Genomic DNA, 24055 nt, shown 5'->3' with positions numbered 1-24055 from the left:
CATTTCTGACCTTTCTTTCATTAGAAGGTCCCCGATTTATGGTGAGCATACATCTGATTCCTCTTGGTGGTGCCTTTCTTCAAGAGGTGACAATTTGATTCACCACACATTCATCTGTTCAAAAGCAAGGATTGGGTATTTTTTTTTTTACCTGGAATACTGTTTTTAACATAGAAGTCTTTCAAACAAGGACTGTATCTGTTATTATGTTTTTCACACAAGTAATTAATTTATTATTTTAGTATTACATTAGCACAGGACTTTTTGTAGAGATGTCTAATTAACCGTGATAAATATCTCATGATGTGCCAGCAGCTATACATTCTAGAGTATTTATATGTGATACACAAGCTACAGATTTCCCATATGTTCATTAACTGTTAAAGAGTCACTATAAAGTAATCATGCCAGCTTTAAGGCTGCAGTCACACTTGGCATTTCCAGAATGCATGACTAAACAAACAGTAAATGTGCATTTTGACATGCATTTCGGAAACATGCTGCAATTCACAGAGCAATCCGCACACACGGTCAAGCGTATCGGGCGTGTGTGACAGGAGCTCTGTACAGGCAGTCAGGCTGAGCATAGTGGTGGAGTAAGAGGTTTCTCTCGAGTCTGCTCTCACCCAGGGACCAGATAGACAGCCAGGCAGACAGGTAGGCAGGTTCCTCCTAACCCCTGCAGCATGTAACAACTACAGCTCCCAGGACTAGGACCAGCTTCTCTTATTCCTCCCCTGGGCACCCTCTTTTCCCTGCAGACACCATCTCCAGGAAGTCTAACAGGTAAGCCCCTGTTCTCAGGGCTATCCACCTCCCCTGGGACCGTTGGCGGCCGTCATTTTCAGGACAAGGCGCTGCAACGGCCTAATCACTGCGGCTCACCCCCTCTCCTTTACCCCACATTGCCATCCCTATTCGAGGCATCCCCCCGCCTCAGTTTCCGTCTTTTTCCGTCGTTTCCCAGACATCCGCGCCAGCCTGTGGAGATTCGCGACGGCCGCGTTCTAGGAAAGACCGCGGCTTCACCCGCGGTTTAGTGGCGCGCCGCTTCCCAGCAATCACCTCTAAACTGCCCAGAAACCCCCCCCCCTACCCCAGGAGGACCCCATCTTCTCCCAGTTACCAATCCAGCCTTCCCCTGCATCACCGATCCACCCAGCTGACAGCCCCCAGCCTGGGTCCTGCTTCTTGATTGGCGGCCATCTTGGTACACCCCAGCAACGAGGGTATCTCTCACCCCCACTCCCTCCTTCACAACCCAAAATAGCACTTGATCCAGGGTTCGTCCGATCGCCCTTCAGGGGTCAGGAAGGAATTTTTTCCCCTGCCGCAGCATATTGGCACAGCACGGCCAGGTTTTTTTTGCCTTCCTCTGGACCAAGCAGGGAGAGAGGATTCACTGAATCTTCCCTCCATCGCCATTGAAAACCTTCCCCCCCCCCCCGGTGTTTGGCGATTATGGTTAATCTGCGGTATTCTGCAGAAACCATTTGGGGTCTGAGGCGATTTTCCGCAATACTACCAGCCATCACCAAAAAAGCCCTAAGAATTGAGCAACTACCGAGAATCGATCGACGATCGACTGTCAAAAATTTCAGCCATTTACCCCAGCCTAAGCACATATCATGTGCCTTGATCAACACAAGATCGGCAGTAAAACACTGACTAGAAATCTATTATTTCATCCTACAATACAATTTAGACTGCCTCTTTATTACAGAAAGCTGGCTCACAGCCGACTAACACCATTCTAGGAGAACTGGTGCCAGAAAACTATCGTATTATAACTGAAAACAGAGTGGGGCAAAGAGGAGGAGGCCTGGCGGTGATCCACAAGACTCACCTTGCGATCACTAAACCAGTCCTTCAAAACCCTCTTCCATTCATTGAAACCCTCACTCTGCAACTGCAAACAAATCCCCAGGAGACTGTCCGTATTCTACTCTGCTATAGACCACCCGGCCCAAAATCGCAGCTTCTGCCATCATTGACGGAGTTTATCTCCACTTATACCCTTAACAGCAAACAACCTTTGCTGCTCTGGGATTTCAATCTATGGGTCAACTCCTCACAAGTTCCCGTTGCCGACGCCTGTATTGACCACCTGGAAGGATTAGGGCTACAGCAACTAGTATGTGGGCCCACACATGCTTCAGGTCACACGCTCGATCTTATTTTCAGACAAGATCTGGAAATAAACATTTTGGAAAATGAACCGTTGCCATGGACAGATCACCATGCAATTAAATTCATAATTACAAAAATCCCCCCCTTAACAAAAACATCAAAGCCAGTGACAACACACTGGACTAGATCTCAGAAGAAGCTCCATTCGGAACTCTTCAAAACCACATTAGGGAATAAAATAAAAACAATCCAACCACATCAAACGGTCTCAGAAACACTGGATGCCATAAACACAGCCCTTTTACAATCAGCCGACTTAATAGCGCCAAAACGCAAAACCTGCATCCGGAAAAACAACTCCGGCTGGTTTAACAACCAGCTGTCGTTACTGAAGCAAGAGCGCAGAAGGGCGGAAGCCGCCTGGAAAAGAAGCTCTTCAGAGGAAAACCTCACCATCTACAAGGCAATAATAAAGAAAATACCACAAAGAAATCTTCAAAGCCAAGAAAAATTACTTTTCCAAGGCCATCACCAACGCCATAAACCGCCCCCGCGAACTCTTCAAGCTGGTCACTCAGACCATGAATCCAGGCTGTCTTGAAGCCCCCAATTCAGATACCCAAGAATTCTGCAATGAATTATCGGATTACTTCATTAACAAAATTGAGAGAATCCGAGAAAGCATTCAGCAAAATAATACCCCCCTCAATCCCCCCCCCCCGCTATCGTTCACACAATACCCATAGAAATTCACCACAATCAACAAAGTTCACTCTGGAACCCATCTCCATCGATGCCACTAAAATTATCATCGGTACTTTGCGAAACAGCACAGCGCTAAATTATATTATCCCCACCAAACTGCTGAAGGAATGTGCCGACATCCTGGCACCTCCTATCAGGCAGCTTATGTCCTCACTGTGTCCATGTGCATGCCTCACTGTGCCCATGCCTAGACTGACGGTTAACATGGGAATCTATAGAAGGGGTGCCCGACTTTGAAAAATCGGTGCTCCCCAGCCGTAGGTCTCCCAGATAACAAACTTTGCACACTTGTAGAGGAGAAATGGAGATACATGTGTGGCAAGTTCTGGGTTCAGGGGACCTACGGCTGGCTGGTACTGGGTCCCCAAACTCACCAGAGAAATTACCATTTAACATGGGAGTCTATACATGGGAGTCTATACAACAAACTTTGCACGCCTGTAGAGGAAGTGTGGCTATATGTGAGCCAAGTTTGGGGTCCATGGGACCTATGGCCGGCCAGTACCGTGTCCCCAAATCTGGGAGATCTGGCGCAAAAAGGTGACCCGAGTATAAGCCGAGGAGGGCATTTTCAGCACAAAAAAATGTGCTGAAAAACTCAGCTTATGCTCGAGTATATACGGTATTTTTATTTTTTTTATAAATCTCTATTATTTATAAAATCTTATTAATCTCTATTATTTTTCAAAAAATCTTTTTCATAAAAAGAATTAAACCATGCATTTACATTTACATTTTAATTACGGTACATTCATCATTCCTCTGCTCTCTTCTAGAGCCTCCATAAAAATGTAATTCATACCTTTCACCCAACACAAATACCTTTTACCCTCCTTTCTCTCCGTTCATTCAATGTTGTGGTTAACCTCCCCTTATACCCCATTTATCCTGACGTTGTAATAGGATTTTTTATCCAACTCGCCCATACTCTCTCATATTTCTCCCCATGTCCTCTGTTGCAGTATGCCTCCCTATAAAGTGGCAAATTGCTGTTTACTACATTTTTCCAATGTATCACCGAAGGAGCATATGCCTTTTTCCAGTTTAACACTATTGTTTTCCTAGCATAGAATAATAATACGCCTACCTGTGTTCTCCTTCCCACTGAAACAGAATTTTCCCCTGCCAATCCTAGCAAACCGATCTCTGCCTCCTGTTCCAAGATTATTGATGTCACTGTGGCAATCATTCTCAGAACCTCTCTCCAAAATACCACTATTTTTGGGCATAACAAAAATATATGCATAAAGTCTCCTGGAATGTCTGCACAATTTATCTCGAAGTGATATCAATATCTGCAATGGGAACCTTCATACTTCCTCCCACCTCTCCATCAAATTTGGAACATCTCTCTTCCATTTTTCACTTAATTTACTCATATCTGACAATGTAGACCCCAATAAGTACCCATAAAAAATTGAGGCTGTCTTTTTTCCACTTTTTACCATTTGCTCCAAATCTGATTCTGTTAATCCCGGGGGTCCCCTCTGGAAACCGGGCTAATAAGGCATGGATAAGCTGCCTATACCTAAACTCATAACTCTCGGGGATATTCCAAAGCTGCCTCATTTCTACATATGAGAGAAACTTTTCCCCCTGTAATACTTGCGACAGTTTCTTTACCCTGTATCTAGTCTAGTCTAGTGCACCTGGATCCTGAATCGAATCCAAATGTGGTAGTTCAGGATTTCTCACAGTGGGGTATTTGGGGATAGGTTGGTTTTAGAGTATCCTCTTCCCATTGCTGCTTTCCATATTTTAACTGTTGTTCTCATTGCAGGGGTTAAATCTCGCCTTGTTTTTATCCCTCTATACAACAATCCCTGCAGTGCCTCCATTGATTGGACCGCTGCTGCTTCCAACATGGTAGCGGGATCATACCCATCCGGGTTTAACCATCTCCCCGCCGTCACTAATTGTGAAAATCTGGAAATGCCAACCCTCCTTGCGCCTCTGGTCTCATAAGTGTACTTAATTTAATTCTGGCTGGTTTATTTGCCCATATGAATGAAGAGAGCATTCCATGTAGCTGTGTAAAGAAACTTTTTGGCACCCACTGTGGAGAGTTCCTGAATATATACAAGAACTTAGGAAGGATCTTCATCTTTACCAGATTTACACATCCCAATAATGACAAAGGCAGCGTCACCCATATCTTTAATCTCTTTCCAAGCTCCTGTATTACTGGATCTAAATTCAGATTTCAAAAATCTTCAACCTGTCTAGATATTATTATACCCAGATATTTAAATTCTGTTACCCATTTCAATGGTGAATTCGGAGCGGCAGTTTCCTGTGCTCCTTGATCGATAGGGAACAATATGGACTTACCCCAGTTTACTTTAAGCCCTATAAATACAGAAAAAACATCTAACAGTTCTAGAGCTCCCTCTAGAGATGGACCCGCATCTCTTAAAAAAAACAGCATATCATCAGCATACAGGGCTACCCTCTCCTCCAACCCCCCCACTCGAAGTCCCTATCGCAAAGAGCGCTGGAGAGAGGGGGCAACCCTGCCTCGTACCTCCTATATAGTTGGAAAAAAGATGATACATTTCCTCCCAACTTAACTGCTGACATGGGTCTCCCATAGATTATTTGAATCCACTTAATAAATACCAATGGGAATCCCATCCTTCTCAGTATTTCCCACAGAAAAGGCCATTCGATTGTATCGAAGGCCTTCTCTATATCTAAAGAGGCCACTGTCCTAGATCCTTCCTGCATATGATGGGTATGTATATTTATATAGAGCCTACGTAGATTAATATCTGTTGTTCTCTGTGGCATAAATTCTGTCTGATCTGCATCTATTATATTTCTGAGCAGGGGTTGAAATCTTAATATCTTTGTCAATATTTTCAAGTCTACATTTAGTAATGCTATTGGCCTATATGATGAAAATTATTTTGGATCCTTTGTTTCCTTATATATTAATGTTATATGTGACTCTCTCATTGAGTCTGGGAGGGCCCCTTTCATTAACCCTCTTGTAAATACTTCTGCTAGTTTGGGGGGCTATTAATACTCCATATTTTTTGTAAAATTCTGCCAGAATTCCATCCAGTCCTGGTGCCTTTTCTCCCGAAAAAGTACATATTACCTCCATAATCTCCTCCACCACAATGGGGCGGACCAATGCTCTCCTCTCCTCATCCGACAGCCACCCGAGGGCTATCCAGTCCAATAGGTCCATCATAACCCCCGGGCGGAAGACGGAGGGTAGAGAGGCATACAGCACACTGTAATACTCTCTAATGGCCTCCAATATCTCTTCAGGTTCTTTTACTTTCTGTCCATTTAAGTCCTCGATTTCTGATATGATTGTAGCTTGATGTTCTTGTTGCGCCAGTCTTGCCAGAAATCTACCATCTTTATCCCCCTGCTCAAAAATATTCTGTCTATTTCTATGTGTTTCTAATCTTGTTATTTCTTCCATATGCAAATGTAGATCTCTTTGTGCAGCCATCATTTCATCAAAGTTAATACTACTGGGATCTTGACCAAATTTTTCCTTCTGAGAATCAATCTGTATTTTCAACTCTTGTATCTTGGCCTTCTGTTTTTTATTGACCGCTGCAATATTTGATATATATTGCCCCCGTAAAATACGCTTTAAACGCATCCTAGACCATCTCCACCGAGGATGATCCGGCATTATTCTCCCAATATTCCATTATTATAGATGTAATTTTTTCTATATTTCCGGGTGTCCAACTCATTGCGGAGTTAATCTCCACAAGGATGTATTTCCTTGGTAGGTATACGTATTGACAGGAATAGAGGCGAGTGGTCTGAAAGCCCACTTGGTAAATATATGGCTTCTGCGATGTCTGCTAACATCGCAGAATCCGTAAATGCCAGATCTATTCTAGACGCCGTTTTATAGGAAGTAGAAAAACAGGAGTACGCTCTTTCCCCCGGATTCTTTTATCTCCAAATCTCCGTTACCCCATTGCCTGTGCCCAATTGTACAATTCTGCTGAATGTTGTCTAGGGAGTTTTGGTCTATCCAATTCTGGTGATAGAACCGCATTGAAGTCTCCAATTAATACCAACTTCGCTGGGAGATACTGAATGATTTTTTTCCATTATCTCATTCAGAACTCCCACCAAAAAAGGAGGTGGAATATATAGTGCCACTGTAACATATTTCTGTTTACCAATCGTATACAACAAGATAACATTTTCCATTCATATCCATATAGGCCTTCTCTATTTCTCCCGGGAAGGATTTATTTACCAAGATCGATACCGCCCTAGCATAGGAGTAGGTAGAATATGTTTTTTGTATCCAGGCTTTTTTAACGTTATGAATTTTTTTCCCATTAAATGTGTCTCCTGTAATATAATCAATTGGGGAGCATATTTTCTTATATATTGAAACATCAATGCTTGTTTAAACTTTGAGTTTAATCCTCGGACATTCCAGGATACTATCAAAAAACAATTATTTTTCCCAGACAATATAGCTGGAGTATGGGAGGAGCCAATGGGGGGTGTCCATAGGGTATTTAAATCACACCATTGAAAACCCCATACATACTTCCCCCTTACACTCACTCCACCTCCCTCCTCCCCACCCACCCTATCCCTCCCCACTCCCCTCTCTTGTGTACAATCCCATCCATTCATGGATGGGAGTGGAGAGGCACTTTACCTATCCCCTATTTTACTGACCATAATCTCTATTTCATGTTCAGTATCCAACATAACCCCACACAATTACCAGAAAAGAAAAACAAACAACAACCTTCCATTCCCTCGTGTGGCGGGTTCTCTAATAACTATAATACTCACTCCTCATTTATCTTCCCTATTATATTCCTTTAGGGCCTTCTCTATTATTTGGACTCCTATTAAATAGCACCCAAAAAAAAAAACACAACCCCACCTACCCAACGCCTTATACAGCAGCATCCATAACAATAATCATAACACTAAATCCCTTCTATTCTGGGTGTGCAAATACATATTCAAAATTTCTCATCCAAATACTATCCTCTCCTAAAAAAAAAGGGGGGGGGGGATTTTTGGTCTTCAGTGCATAAGATCCTGGTGCTGGACAGGTGAGTATGTAAATAAGATGTTAAATTTACATTAGGCAAGGTAAAATTAGGGTAGGGGTTATAGGCAGGGTTAGTGCGATGTTTGGGGTTATAGGGAGGTTCAATGCTACGGTTGCGGTTATAGGGAGGTTTAATGATACGGTTGGGGTTATAGGGAGGTTTAATGTTGGGGTTATAGGGAGGTTTAATGCTACAGTTGGGGTTATAGGGAGGTTTAATGCCATGGTTGGCGTTAAAGGGAGGTTTAATGCTACGGTTTAGGTTATAGGGAGGGATAATGTTACAGTTACAAGGAGAGTTAGTGTGAGAGAGGCCTTAGAGTAGAAGATCACTCTGTGTGCCAGCACTGAAAGCCAATGCATCAATAAAATGCGTGATTTGTTGTTGTTATATACATGTGTAAAATTCATAAAAGATTACCATGGGACAATCACATAAAATTTTTATATTTCCTATAATCCAAAAATGTTTTGCTTGCTGTTGCTAAATATAAACTGCTCCTTGGTAGAGATATGAAACAATTCGGGATGACATGTTGGATATGTTCATATGGTTGGTTGCCAGTTTAAGAGCTTTCTTTGGAAGGCAGGAAGAACGCGTGCTGTACGCCACACACACATATAAATAGAACATGATTCCTCGGCTGATTCTCAAAGACATAGGATTCCATTTGTTTAGTAAATATTCTCGTGGGATGTTAGCTTGTTTTTCCCTTCTTTCCTGTTAAGTGCAATTGTTTATCTGATGCCTTCAATTAAAACTGTGATTAAGAGTTGAAAGAGGCTCTGGATAATGTGTTCCAAATAACATCATTAGCTTTGATTTCACTAAAACAAATCAGGAGAATTGGTCATTGTTTAAAGGTCCAGTGCTGTTTTACAAGCTGGTCATCATGCAATAATGTAAATATAATTAAAAGGTGAAATACAAAGCATTTTGACTCTAAAATTAGTTTTCCTCTTTAAAGGATACCTGTAATAAAATTTAAAATTGCTGAAAATACAAAAAATACTAGTTGCCTGGCTTTCTCTGGCCTCAATACTCTAATGATTTCCAATAGGAGAAATTCCAGTTGCAAATCACATCCGCGTCCAACCACTTTGACAGGATTATTCAGACCCCGGACATTCCAGGACAAAATTCTGGTTAGCTTAGACATTGCAATACTAGAACAATGAGAACAAGGAGAATACGTTTGGGTGCAACATGAGTAGACATCAGATGTTGGGAACAGCATGTAAGAGGAACCACATGCCAGCACAGAAAAAAAAAGTAAAGTATGGAGGGAACTGCAGTCTCATTGAGCAACACTTCAATACAGTTGGGTGCGCAGCAGACAGGTGGGAGGTAGGAACCACAAAAAGCAAAAAAAAATTATAAAATGAGGCCATGGTGCAAAAATCAAAAAAAAATAAAACTTTAGGTAACTGGCCAACATGGCCAAACTGACTTGCCATGAGTCGGTGAGAGGTCTGAACCAGACCATTCTGGGGGCAACAGTGGAAGCGCACTTCAGTGTCTTAACTTCTCAAGAGCTAGAACAAGAAGCCCTGGTGGTAACAAAGTTCCTCACCTCTACAGCTTCCTCCACCTTAGCATATGAAAATGGAAGAAAGGTATGGTAAATGCAGAAACATTACGCTGTCAATCGAGGTGGGGCAGGACATCGGTTGCGAGCTTCACTGATCGTTTGCTCTTCCCGATCCAGCTATTGTGCAGCCGCAGATGGCAATTCAAAAAATTGCACCGAACCCAGAACCTCAACTCGCAGGCAGGCAGAGTACAGCATGGCATATTTTAGAGCAAGGTCTCTAAGGCGGCGTCTGACATCCATGAATTTGGCTCACTGTTTCTGCAATTCAGCAGAAAAATCATGAAAAATAGTATAGTATAGTAATATTTTGGCGTTATCTATCTTTAGGGCCGCTGGCTATATCCTGGCGTTGTCCAAAATTGCATCTCTGTCCTTATAATTAAGGAGTTTAAACAGGAAAGGTCGTAGAGGGGCTCCCGGGTGCTGAGGCCTAGCTGGGACTCTGTGCGCCTGCTCAACGGAGAACATGAGGGAGAACACCTCTTTGCCAAAAGCAGTAATCAGCCATTTTTCAAAATGAACTCCACAGGATTCTTTCTATTCTTTCAGGCAACCCAATAGCTTTCACATTATTTCTTCTCATCCTATTCTCCAAGTCCTCCAAACGTGACGAATGCTGCCCGATGAGATGATCATTATATGTGAGGTCCCTCTGCATGGGCGCCACGTCGTCCTCTATGGAGCTCTCTCCCCCTTCTAAAGCAGATGTTCTCTCCCTCAGCTTTTGAGTATTCTGCCACAAGAAAGACATTTCTGTCTTCACCCCTTATATCTCAGCAGTAAGGGCTGCTATGGATATGTTGCAAGTGTTTACTGTTGTGAAAATGTCCCTTAATGTGGGTTTGCCATCGGTGTTAGGGCTGGTGGAGATGTGGGGCCTAGTAGATCCATCCCCTGGAGTACTTACTGCATCCCAAGCGAAACCCGAGACGGCGGTGTCTTCCAGGGGCACCGTGTCATCAGCTTCAGATGTTCCTCTGGATGAGTCCTCCGGAGTGCTGGATAGCTTTTCAGCCGCCTCCCTGTGTTTCTCCTTAGCAGAGTGTTGTGCAAGGGCGCCAGTTTGGGCCATGGTATCCACAGGCCTAGATGAGTTTTGTCGTTTTGCGGCAGACATCGTGGGAGTACCGAGCAGGCAAAGGCAGAATCGTACTCAGGGGACCTTCCAACAGCCGTAATAAGTGATATGCAGCGATAGTGAACGATTCCTCAAGATAAAATAGCGGAGTTTCGGCGTAGAGATCCTGAAAGTGCGTCCGGCTACATCCGCTGCAGGGCCATGCCCCATGAAGAGCTTTGTTTAACGTCCCAATACTGAAACTCAAGTGTACTTTAAAAGTTTCAACAAAACTGCTTGCAAATAATGTTTAAAAGCCTGGTGTACATTGCTCTTTTACATACTGTTGTCTGTATTTATAGGGCATATTGCTGCCTGTATGGGACCTAAAAGTGTGTTTTGTAGCCCTAAAGGTCATGGTACACTTCCGGTTTCAAGAACCGTGAGTGAAAAAGCAGCATAGCAGAAGTATTTTCATTTTACTGTTTCTCCATCATTTAAAGTCTGTACAGAACAAGAAGGGGGAAGATTATTCTCCCCACTGACATATTGAGCTATATATGTAATTGAGTTTGGAGCTACTGAGCTCTGTAAACAGGCATTTTAAGAAAGCCGTATGAAGTCGTCTGGTAAGTTATATGAAATGCAGAATGGAACTTAATTGGTGGGCTGTGTATACTTTTAAAATATTTATATATAATGCTTTATATTCACCTGACTTAAACAATGTTTGTTTTTCTTATTTTAGTAATGAACATAATCTGAGATTTCAGATACTGTGCTGCTATTATTTAAAATTTGTATTCTACAAATTCAGCATGCTTACTTGTTACAAAGAACTTCTTTGTGAATGTACAGCTGTCGAAAGCAGCAATCTTCTCTTGTAGAACTACCACCAGTACCCTGTAAGTAAAAAGTTCAGGTGTTAAAAACAACTATTATTACTCTCCATATGTATAAAACCATTCAGTATCTTTAAATAGGAAACACAGGTTTGCATATTGGATTGCATACATATATATATATATATATATATATATATATATATATATATATATATAATCCTAGCTGCCAATCTTGTACAGTATAACTATGTTTTTTTTTTAAACTTAGATGAAATAGAGATGGCTGAATTCAGAGAACACAGGTGTCCTTTTATGAAAGTGAGATCAGCGGCGATCCCGATTCTCACCGCTGATCTCAGATCATAAACACTTTATGAAGCTGAGGTAATCAGCGGAGAACATGTTCTCCACTGATCATCTCAGCACAGTGAGAATCTTAACTGACTGTCACAGAAACGGCCAGTTTATGAAAGTGCGATCTCAGCACCTCACTGGCAATCTGTGACAGAATTCTCACTTTCTGATTCACCATCTCAGAGGTGGAGAATCAGAGTGAGAAGCCAAAGCTGGATGAGTATTGTGGAGGAAGAAGGAAGTCTTTTGACTTCCATGCTTCACACACAAGCAGCTATACAGTCAGAACACATCTTCCCCACTATTACACACCCCAAAATTAGCAGGTTAGGAATTTATAGTGTATGTATATGTGTTTATCTATCTATCTATCTATCTTTATCTCTCTCTCTAATATATATATATATATATATATATATATATATATATATATATATATATACGTATAAAAATAAACACACACACACACACACATTATATATATATATATATATATATATATATATATATATATATATATATATATATATATATATATATATATATATATATATATATATATATATATACACACACAGTACAGACCAAAAGTTTGGACACACCTTCTCATTCAAAGAGTTTTCTTTATTTTCATGACTATGAAAATTGTAGATTCACACTGAAGGCATCAAAACTATGAATTAACACATGTGGAATTATACATAACAAAAAAGTGTGAAACAACTGAAAATGTATTTTTCATTTATGTGAATGGTGTATAGCTGCATTAGATATGTGGATTCCATTCATATACTATACACCATTCACATTTAAATAGGCACATGTATGAGCTTTAAATATTGATAAAAACAATGTTTTTTAATAATTAGGTTAATGTATATTGTTTGGTGGGAATGTAACTTTATTTTTATTTTTTTATATGTGGTGTATGTGAGCCGATTCGTGTATTTTTCACTTCCTCATACTGTAATCCCGCTACATCACGCGAGATTACAGTGAGAGAAGCAGATCTCAGGAGTTTCCAGACGTTTGTAGATCGCTCCTCATCTCAACATAAGAACCGATCTACAAAGTTTTATAAACAGGCACTCAGAGGAGAGCGATCTCCCATGAGAATGACTGAGAACTGAAATGCGGTATTTTACCACACTTTCATAAAAGGACACCACAATGTTCAAAATAGCTGCACTATGGCTACTGAGCACTGCACCTACTTAATTCCTGAACAAAATCAAGTGGTATAAAACCAAAAATGTAATATATGGCAGCTTACCAATCATTAGATGTGGTGGCTGCATTAGTTTTCTTTTTTAACCGGTTCCCGACCAGCTCCCGTAGATTTATGTAGACAGAATGGCACGAGCTTGGTAACCATGCCCGCAGGACCCACGGACTCGATGTCCGCCTGTGTCCTGTGATAAGGTCACAGAGCTGCAGAACCGGGAGAGGCAAGTGTAAACATGCATCTCCCTGTTCTACCTAGTGACACTGTCACTGATTGTCTGTTTCCTGTGATCGGGAACAGCGATCAGTGATGTGTCACATGTAGCCACGCTCCCTAAGAGTAAGAATCACTCCCTAGGGCACACTTAACCCCTTCAGCGAAACCTAGTGGTTAACCCCTTCACTGCCAGTGTAATTTTCACAGTAATCAGTGCATATTTATAGCACTGATCGCTGTAAAAATTACAATGGTCCCAAAAATGTGTCAAAGGTGTCCGATGTGTCCACCATAATGTCGCAGTCACGATAAAATTCGCTGATCGCCACCATTATTCGTAAACAAAATAATTAACAAAAATGCCATAAAACTATCCCCTATTTTGTAGACACTATAACTTTTGCGCAAACCAATCAAACACCTTTTACAATTTTATTTACCAAAAATATGTAGAACAACACATATCGGCCTAAACTGAACAAAAAAAATGTTTTACATATTTTTGGGGGATATTTATTATAGCAAAAAGTAAAAAATATTGCTTTTTTTTCATAAATGTCGCTCTATTTTTGTTTATAGCACAAAAAATAAAAACCGCAGAGGTGATCAAATACCACCAAAAGAAAGCTCTACTTGTGGGGAACAAAGATGTAAATTTTGTTTGGGAGCCACGTCCCACGACCGCGCAACTGTCAGTTAAAGTGGCGCAGTGCCGAATCGCAAAAAAATGCTCTGGTCTTTGAAATGGTCCGGGGCTGAAGTGGTTAAGCTCTGTCGTTACCTGGTGATCTGGCTAGTAATACATCTCCTGCACTAATGCCACGTACACACGATCGGTTCATCCGATGAAAACGGACCGATGGATTTTTTCATTAGATATCCGATGAAGCTGACTTTCATCAGTCTTGCCTGCACACCATCAGTTAAAAATCCGTTTGTGTCAGAACGCGGTGACGTAAAACACTACAACGTGCTGAGAAAAATGAAGTTCAATGCTTCTGAGCATGCGTCGACTTGATTCTGAGCATGCGTGGATTTTTAACAGATGGACTTGCCCACAGACGATCGTTTTTTTTCTATTGTTTTTTTGACCATCAGATAATTTTAAAACAGGTTCTAAGTTTTTTCACCGATGGGGAAAAAAAACGATGGGGCCCCCACACGATCGGTTCGTCCGATGAAAACGGTCTATCGGACAGTTTTCATCGGACGAACCGATCGTGTGTACGGGGCATAATAGTGCCCCTCGTACTGGATGAAGAAGCAAATGGGCACCTTTTGACTAAAGCATTGTCAGTCTGGGGGGAAGGGGGGTGTTAGATGTACTAGCAGATATACGTTAGATACACTATTACATTTAAGACAAACTCCTGCTTACACTGCAGTTACATAAGCAGAGGGAGCTTGTTCTGTTCCAAATGAAAATAAGGGAAAGAAAGGTTAAAAAAAATGTCTAATGCACCCATCACAATCTAAGAATTGGTAAGCTGCAATAATATATTTTTGCTTTTGGGTTTAATACCACTTAAACATTATAGTAAGATTACAACTTAAAAAAGTTCAATACCAGAAAGAGTCCATAAACATTTGTTTTCTTTTTTTTAATCTATAAACCACAGGGGCTAGAGAAAAGATGCACAAGAGCTACATGCATCACATATAACACCAGTTTAAAATGACGAATTTAACCACTTCAGCCCCGGAGGATTTGGTTGCCCAATGACCGGGTCATTTTTTGTGATTCGCACTGCGTCGCTTTAACTGACAATTGTGTGGTCGTGCGACGTGGCTCCCAAACAAAATTGACGTTCTTTTTTTCCCACAAATAGAGCTTTCTTTTGGCGGTTTTTATTTTATGTGCTATAAACAAAAAAAGAGCGACAATTAAAAAATAAAAAAGCAATATTTTTTGCTTTTTACTATAATAAATATCCCCGAAAAAATATATACATTTTTTTTTCCTCAGTTTAGACCGATATGTATTTTTCTACATATTCTTGGTAAAAAGAAAAAAGAAACAATAAGCGTATATTGATTGGTTTACGCAAAAGTTATAGCGTCTACAAAATAGGGGATAGTTTTATGGCATTTTTATTTAATACATTTTTTTTACTAGTTATGGCGGCGATCAGCGATTTTTTATCATGACTGCGCAATTATGGCAGACACATCGGACACTTTTGACGCTATTTTGGGATCATTGTCATTTATACAGCGATCAGTGCTATAAAAATGCACTGATTACTGTGTAAATGAAACCGGGAGGGAAAAGGTTAACCACTAGGTGGCGAGGAAGGGGTTTTGTGTGTCCTAGGCAGTGATTCTAACTGTCTGGGGGCTGGGCTACATGTGACACGACACTGATCACGGCTTCTGCTGACAGGGAGCAGAAGATCAGTGTCCTGTCACAAGGCATTCCTTGTTTACACAGGAATCCCCCCGTTCTGCAGCTCTGTGACACTATCGCGGGACACCGGCGGACATAGAGTCCGCGGGTTCCATGGGCACGGTCATGGAGCTTGCGGTGCAAGGCAGAGATATCAAAGCAATGTGGTTCAGTAACAATTCAAATATTACTGTTATATTTGGCCATTTGTAAACATTTTTGCACCCATTTTATTTTTTATTACAGGTACTTATATAACTCTGTCAATTTATGCAGGACTTTATAGATACAGTATATTGTACATTTACATCAGTCCATGTTCTCAAGGAGCTTACAATCTAAAGTCCCTATCTCACATTCATACATACACATACTAGGACCAATATAGACAGAGACAATTAACCTACCAGCATTTTTGGAGTATGGGAGGAAACCGGAGTAGCCGGATTAAACCCACACAGACACAGGGACCACTTGGTCATTGTGCTGCCCTTCCCCCCAGATAATTCAGTTAATACATTTTTCTTATAAAATGCCAATCAAAAGTAAATATTATTGGATTTTTATGTGTGGCAGACCATTTCCTCCTAACCATCCAACACTTGGAATGTATTGGAACATGATCAGTCCCACTCTAGCCATGATTAAGCACTGATTTGTAGTGTGAAATGCGTAGGCTGTTATTCCTGTTCTCTGCTTGTTTTTGTAGTGCATTTTTCCATTTTTATATTAAAGACAACCTTATGGTTTTTTGGAGTGTGGCTGTCCATCCTTTTTTCCTCTACCAACCACTCTAGACCTCTAGGTTTGAAATCCCAAGGTTGGATTGGCCCCCATCCGTTCCAAACATCAAGGCCCTTCAGACAGTCAGAATTCCAAGTCGGTTGCTACAAATAATGAAAAACTTCCATCTCCTAAAGCCAAGGTTTGTTCCGCCCCCCAAGAAGATCAGTGCCATGTGGAGCCCCATGAAAGAAAAATCGAGAAATCTAGCACAAAGGTGATTTTCAAACAAGACACCAAAATAATTCCTTCAGCCTCAGCCTCTAGGTGCCTCAACATCACCCAATCCAGATACAGGGGCACCAGTTTCCACATCAGGTTTTGAACCCCCTTTTTATCTAACCCCTCTGCAGACCATAAAACGACTAGGAGACACCACAGAAGAGGCTGCAGGGGGGAGCTGAAAAGAAAAAGAGAGAGGACCATCAATCAATGATAAAAATCTTCAACTCGTCCACCACACAACTTTCCACCAATGAACTGTTAGTCCTCAGAAAAGGCCTAAAATTGCCCCACCCTCTTTTCCCAAACCATTCAACCTGTTCAAAGATCGGAACAGATTCCTCACGCTACAACGATACTACTCTGATAAAGAGAAGAAGAATGCATTTATGCTAGTGGCTAATGAAGGTCCTACAATGTTGGTCAAGCCTCATGGAATACAGAGCCCAGGAAGACTTAGATACACTCTATAGTCTCTTAATTGAATCAGGGTGGTCACCCAATGATTCCGTTGGAGCAGATTGGGAACATATGAACATATGAGACCATTGGACAATGCCATCACACATACCCCATTTAGGTCCAGATCTGTCTTTTATTCCTATCAAGCCGATTTATACAAAGTCTTCTATCAAATGGTATACAAGGATCTGGTGCATGTTTGTCATATCACAACTCACCAACCCACCTCTCCCCATGTGAGACACAGGCACTGAAGGCCCTCCAGACCAACCATGACCTAGTCATCTGACAGGCCGATAAAGGAGAGAGTATAGTCATCCAGGACAAAGAAAACTACATCAGCAAAGCAAAACGATTACTGGGCGGTAACAACACCTACACTTGGCTCTCAAAAGACCCTTTGCCTAAGTTCAAAGTGGAACTCTATACGCTACTAGACCAGGCAGCATCCAAGGGTGTTCTTTCAAAAAAGGAAAACATTTTTTTTTAAGTGGCCAATATTTTAATATTCCATGATGTAATTCTACACCTCAATAACTGATGAAGTAGGCCTTAGAGCCCTACAGTACTTTCTGGACAAAGACAACCAGTTTAACAGCAAACAGGCCAACTCCATTGTGGATGCCACTCGATTTTCACTACAAACACAATTCTTAGGGGAATTCTTCTTACAACAAGTTGGCACCGCTATGTGAGCAAGTTTTGTTTCAAGCTACGCATAGCTTATGGGCTATTGGGAAGACCTTTACATCTGGTCCAACAATCCCTATGCGGCACACATCATAGTTTACAGATGGTATATAGAGTACATCAGCCTGATTTGGCAGGGAGACAGGGGCCCCCTATATCAGTTTATAAACTAGTGTAACATCAACCCCTTTGGCATCCATTTCACATCTGTAGCGCACTAACAAATGTTAACATTCTTCTATGTGGATCTTTTCTACGACACCCCTGGCCACATCAGTTCCAAGATTTATTCCAAACCCACAGCAGGAAACTCCTATTTACACAATGGCAGTTATCATCCTGCTTTGAAAAATAACATTCCAGTCAGCCAGTTTTACAGGCTGTTCCGCAACTGCACAGAAAGGAGGACTATCGGTCCCAAAGTATCACACTGTATCATACTATCAAAGTATTTCCTACAGAAATGTTACAGCCACAACTCCATCAATGCAGCACACAATAGATACTGGCTTTGTATTATTCAGCCTCCTCGGATACCGGCCATCATGAGTCAATGGAGTCATCGAGAGACACCAGCACTCTGAGCCCAATTTTCAGCACCCAATTGATTGCCCATTTTCGCTCCATCCAACACATGCTCAAACAAGTGGTGATCTTTAGGAAATCCGCAAGTGTTAAGAATATGATAGGTCTGAGCAAGTTCTCTCTACCCAAAACATCTCTTGTTCCAACCATTCCCACCTTACCAGCCCTCAAAGGCATGTACAAATTAAAAAAAATGCAGTTGCCTCATCTCCCAATTCATGAGCCATGATCAACAGTCAGTCCTTCATGGACCATGAGAGCCGAAGCTACCCAATCGATGGCTTCTACACATGCTTCACCACTTTTGTGATATACTGCACCAACTCTGATCTTGTGGTATGAAATATGTTGGAAGGACCATTAAATCTTTCCGGGCATGCCTTGGTGAACATTGCAGGAGCGTTGAGAAGGGTTTCCCCAAATTCAGTGACTCCAGACACTGCCTACTACATCACAACAAAAATCCAGACTGTTTGAGAGTCTTTGTCATTCAGTCATTTCCTGCCTTCTTGCCTGAAAGCAAAAGGTTTAAGTCTCTTTGTGCTTGTGATACCTACTGGATCTTCAAATTACACACTGTCTGATGGTGTCAATGAGGAACTGTACATCAGCACCATTCTTTAATTATATCTAGATGTGACCTCTGGTTTGTCAACAGTTCTCCATTCTATCTTCAGAGCCGTCTACTGCATGCAGCTTGATTCTACATACAAGTCCTACAATCCTCTCCTTCCACCCCATTCCCATGTCCGCCATAGGTGTCATCACTCTGCCGCTGATCCAACACGCACTGGCTATTATCTCTCCTATTTTGCGTGGTCATGCAATCCATTATCATCTGTCATGGAGTTCCAGTCATTTATCCCACTGCCTCCCTACTGCCACACCTCTATAGCTCTCCCCAGTCCCCACCTCATATACAATGGAGGTTCCCTTTTAATTTTTTATTTCACTTTATGTATTCCATCAAATTATGCTGACACCTATTTTCCTGTTTTGCCTCTGTATACATATATGTACATGTACAAGATCTATTAGATTGTTCATTTATTTTTTATCTATCCATTTCTATAAACACGTTGATCAAATTGATCATTGATAAGATCTCTTAGACACACATTATATACATATATTATATAGATATACACACACACACACACACACACACACACAAACACAGGTGAAACTCGAAAAAATTGAATATTGTGCAAAAGTTCATTTATTACACTAATGCAACTTAAAAGGTGAAACTAATATATGAGACATGCAAAGCAAGATAGTTCAAGCCATGATTTGTCATCATTGTGATGATTATGGCTTACAGCTCATGAAAACCCCAAATCCACAATTTTAAAAAATTTGAATATTGTGAAAAGGTGCAATATTCTAGGCCCACTCTAATCAATGAATTAAGCCATAACATCTGCAAAGGGTTCCTGAGCCTTTAAATGGTTTCCCAGCCTGATTCAGTAAGAATAACAATTATGGGAAAGGCTGCTGACCTGACAGTTGTGCAGAAAACCATCATTGACACCCTCCATAAGGAGGGAAAGTCTCAAAAAGGTAATTGCAAAAGAAGTTGGATGTTCCCAAAGTGCTGTATCAAAGCACATTAATAGAAAGTTATGTGGAAGGGAATAGCATGGAAGAAAAAGGTGCACAAGCAGCAGGGATGACCGCAGCCTGGAGAGGATTGTCAGAAAAAGGCCATTCAAAAGTGTTGGGGACTTTGGACTGAGGCTGGAGTCAGTGCATCAAGAGCCACCACACACAGACTGATCCTGGACATGGGCTTCAAATGTATTCCTCTTGTCAAGCCACTCCGGAACAACAATGTCAGAAGCATCTTACCTGGGATAAAGAAAAACAGACCTGATCTGCTGCTCAGTAGTCCAAAGTCCTCTTTTCTGATCAGAGCAATTTTGCATCTCATTTGGAAACCAAGGTCCCAGAGTATGGAGGAAGAATGGAGAGGCACACACTGCAAGATGCTTGAAGTCCAGTGTGAAGTTTCCACAGTCTGTGTTGATTTGGGGAGCCATGTCATCTGCTGGTGTTGGTCCACTGTGCTTCATTAAGTCCAGGGTCAACACAGCCATCTACCAAGAGATTTTGGAGCACTTCATGCTTCCTTCCACAGACAAGCTCTATGAGGATGCCGACTTCATTTTCCAGCAGGACTTGGCACCTGTCCTCACTGCCAAAAGCACCAAAACCTGGTTCAATGACCGTGGAATTACTGTGCTTGATTGGCCAGCAAACTCGCCTGACCTGAACCCCATAGAGAATCTATGAGGCATTGCCAAGAGAAATATGAGAGACATAAGACGGAACAATGCAGAAGAGCAGAAGGCCGCTATTGAAGCATCCTGGTCTTCCATAACACCTCAGCAGTGCCACAGGCTGATAGCTTCCATGCCACGCCGCATTGAAGCAGTAATTTCTGCAAAAGGGGTCTGAACCAAGTAATGAGTACAGATGCATGCTTATACTTTTCAGAGGTCCGATATTGTTCTATGTACAATCCTTGTTTTATTGATTGCATGTAAAATTCACATTTTCAGAGATTGTGGATTTGGGATTATGACCAATAATGGCTTGAACTATCCAGCTTTGCGCGTAATGGGGCAGATCCACATACAATTAGATGGGCGCAGCGTATGTGAGATACGCTACGCCGCTGTAACTTACTTTTGGCAGCTTTGAATCCACAAAGAATTTGCACCGTAAGTTACGGCGGCGTAGTGTATCTCTTGAGGCGTAACAGGGCCTAATTCAAATCGGCGAGTAGGGGGGCGTGTTTCATTTAAATGAAGCGCGTCCCCGCGCCGAACGAACGGCGCATGCGCAGTCCCTAAATTTCCCATCGTGCATTGCGCGAAATGACGTCGCAAGGACGTCATTGTTTTGACTTGGACGTAACTTACGTCCATCCCGCGATTCACGGACGACTTGCGCAAACGGAAAAAAAAAATCAAATTAAACGCGGGAACGATGGCCATACTTAACATAGCAGATCTAACTATACGCCACGAAACAGCAGCTTTAACTATACGCCAGGAACGCCACCCAGCGGACGCCGAAGAATTGCATCTTAGATCCGAAGGCATACGAAGACGTACGCCTGTCGGATCTAACCCAGATGCCGTCGTATCTTGTTTTGAGGATTCAAAACAAAGATACGATGCAGGAAATTTGAAAGTACGCCGGCGTATCACTAGATACGCTGGCGTACTCTCTCTGTGGATCTGCCCCAATGAGTCTATTTCAGATATTAGTTTCACCTTTTTTAAGTTGCATTAGTGAAATAAATGAACTTTTGCATGATATTCAAATTTTTCGAGTTTCACCTGTAATTTTCATTTTGTATTTACTCTCCTTGGGAAGAAACAATGTTGCAATTATCTAACCCCCCCCCCCCCCGTATAAATATACAGGGAGAGGTGGAAAAAGATGTTTGCCCAGTGATCATATGTCATCTAAACATGATACGTATTTAAAACATTCAAATGTTGGTTGCGGACTAATGTATTTTTACTTATTGTGATATATCTTGTTTACATAGATATAAAGGCCCGGATTCACAGAGAGCAGGCGCACATTACGCCGCCGTAGAGCAAATCAATGTACGCTACGCCGACGCAGCACAGAGAGGCAAGCATGTAATTCAGGAAGCCAGTGCTCCCAAAGCTGCGTCGACGTGGCGTAGGTTTCGAAGGCGCAGGCCGGCCTAGGTGGAAGTGGGCTTGCCCCATGCAAAGCCATGCAAATGAGGCGTGACCCCATGCAAATGATGGTTTGAGAGCCAGACAAGTACATTGAACGAACTGCGCATGCGTCATGTTGTGGACGCATCCCCGTGCGCATGCTCATAACCACGTCGGAACAACTACCTAAGATACTCCGGATCACTGCCTACGTCATGAACGTAATCGTTAAATACGCCGGCTTGTGTTCCCTGATGCAGACCTTTACATGTCTGCTGCTGAGTTACACCTCCTTTATGGGGCTTAACTTTACGCCGGACGTACAACTTACGCGCACCTCTCATAGCCTGCGCCGGTCGCACGCAGGTTCGTGAATCGCTGTATTTTCCTTATTTGCATATTTGAATGGCTAATCAATGGCAGCGCCACCATGCGGCCAGCGTAAATGTGCGCCCACCCTACGCCGGCATAGGAAAGTTACGTTGGCGGGATTAAGCCTGTTTTTAGTCGTATCCTAGTTTGTTGGTACGTCGCACAGATACGCCGGGCGCACATTTGCACTACGTCGGCGTAAAGTGATTAACGTCGGCGTAAGTGCTTTGTGAATCCGGGCCATATTGTTTGCATTTGTTTTTTTAATTACATATATACACACACACACACTTTTTTTTCTGCCCCTCCTAGAATTAAAGTGGTATTAAAGTCTTGTTTTAAAAAATAAAATAAAAAAACAAACATGTGATACTTACCTGCTCTGTGCAGTGGTTCTGCCAACAGCAGCCCAGACGCTCCTTTTCTCGGCTCCTACGTCGGAGCTCCTGGCCCCTCCCTGCTGTCGGTCACTCCCAGAGCAAGCAGCTTGCTCTGGGGGCACACAAGCAAGCATGCTCCTGAGAGGCTGTGTGTGTCCATTCACACATGGACCCCCACCCACCCCCATCTCCTGATTGGCTTACTGCCTGGGATTGCCAATGGCTCCCGCTGCCCCCAAAAGCCAATCAGGAGTGTGAGTCCCCATAGAGGGGCAAGGCTCTCGTAGACATCACTGAATCAAGAGGGGGCTCAGGTAAATATTGGGGGGTTGTTGCACACAGAAGGCTTTTTACCCTTATGCATAGAATGCATGAAGCACAAAAATCACCACTTTAATGGCACCCGCCAGCACGTGTGAGATTAGGCCCGGCCTCCCCCTCATGGGTTGGTCTTATTTATACCAGGTAGTTAGACAGTTTTGATAGATTGATAAAGAAGCTAAATTGCTTTGAAATGCGTCCCTGTTACCAGGGAAATATTGCGGTGTACTCCATGTGGTTTTCTGGATGGTTTCTGGATCCTGAAAGCTTCCGTCATCTCTTCCTGCAGCATCGGTATCTTCAGTAGCATCTATCGCTTCTTGGACTTTATATCAGCTCTAGTATCACGATTCCCACTGCAACCCCTCATTGTTTGGGAGTGTAATATGTTGTTTTTTATTATTAAATCTTTTTTTACGGTACTGCAACTTTAGATGTGCGCTCTCTTTTTTCTTTTATATAGTTCCGCAAAGATTGCAGCTCTCCCCCATGCAGTCTATCAGCAGCAGCACTCACAGTGTTTAATTTCCGGAGGACTGTTTTTAATCCTTTTTATGTACTATACACTCCGATCACTCATTTTATTTTGGAGGGTACACTTCCACCCCCAGACTCCTTTAGCCACTTTGGGCTACGTCTGATCTTTGGTTTTTATATGCTATTTATTTTTTTGTGCATGACAATTTATTCACACTGTGGTTTTTAAAAACCTATTTTCCTACTAGTAAAACACATGGTTAGTTGATTGTAATCAAAACACACCCCTCCTGTGGGAGAGTGCAGTTCAGTCCACAGACTTCCCAAGTGGTTTCTTTTATCTACTTTATTATTTGTGTTTGCATACACTTTAAAGCGGGGGTTCACCCTAAAACTACTTTCTAGTATTACAATG

General features: G+C 42.1%; 1 protein-coding gene across 5 annotated transcripts in view; it reads right to left on the bottom strand.

Annotated features, from left to right (window-relative positions):
- Positions 1 to 24055, bottom strand: part of BCAS3 (BCAS3 microtubule associated cell migration factor) — a 1469256-nt gene that overhangs the window by 1248543 nt on the left and 196658 nt on the right. For all 5 annotated transcript variants that reach the window (XM_040336914.1, XM_040336915.1, XM_040336917.1 and 2 more), the window contains exon 9: positions 11442 to 11518. In XM_040336914.1, the coding sequence (XP_040192848.1) occupies positions 11442 to 11518 (77 nt within the window). The remainder of the gene's footprint in view (positions 1 to 11441; positions 11519 to 24055) is intronic.

This window comes from Rana temporaria, chromosome 2 (genome assembly GCF_905171775.1).
Source record: "Rana temporaria chromosome 2, aRanTem1.1, whole genome shotgun sequence".
Taxonomy (NCBI): domain Eukaryota; kingdom Metazoa; phylum Chordata; class Amphibia; order Anura; family Ranidae; genus Rana; species Rana temporaria.
The sequence above is the reverse complement of the archived record's forward strand: the minus strand, read 5'-3'. Positions and strand labels throughout refer to the sequence as shown.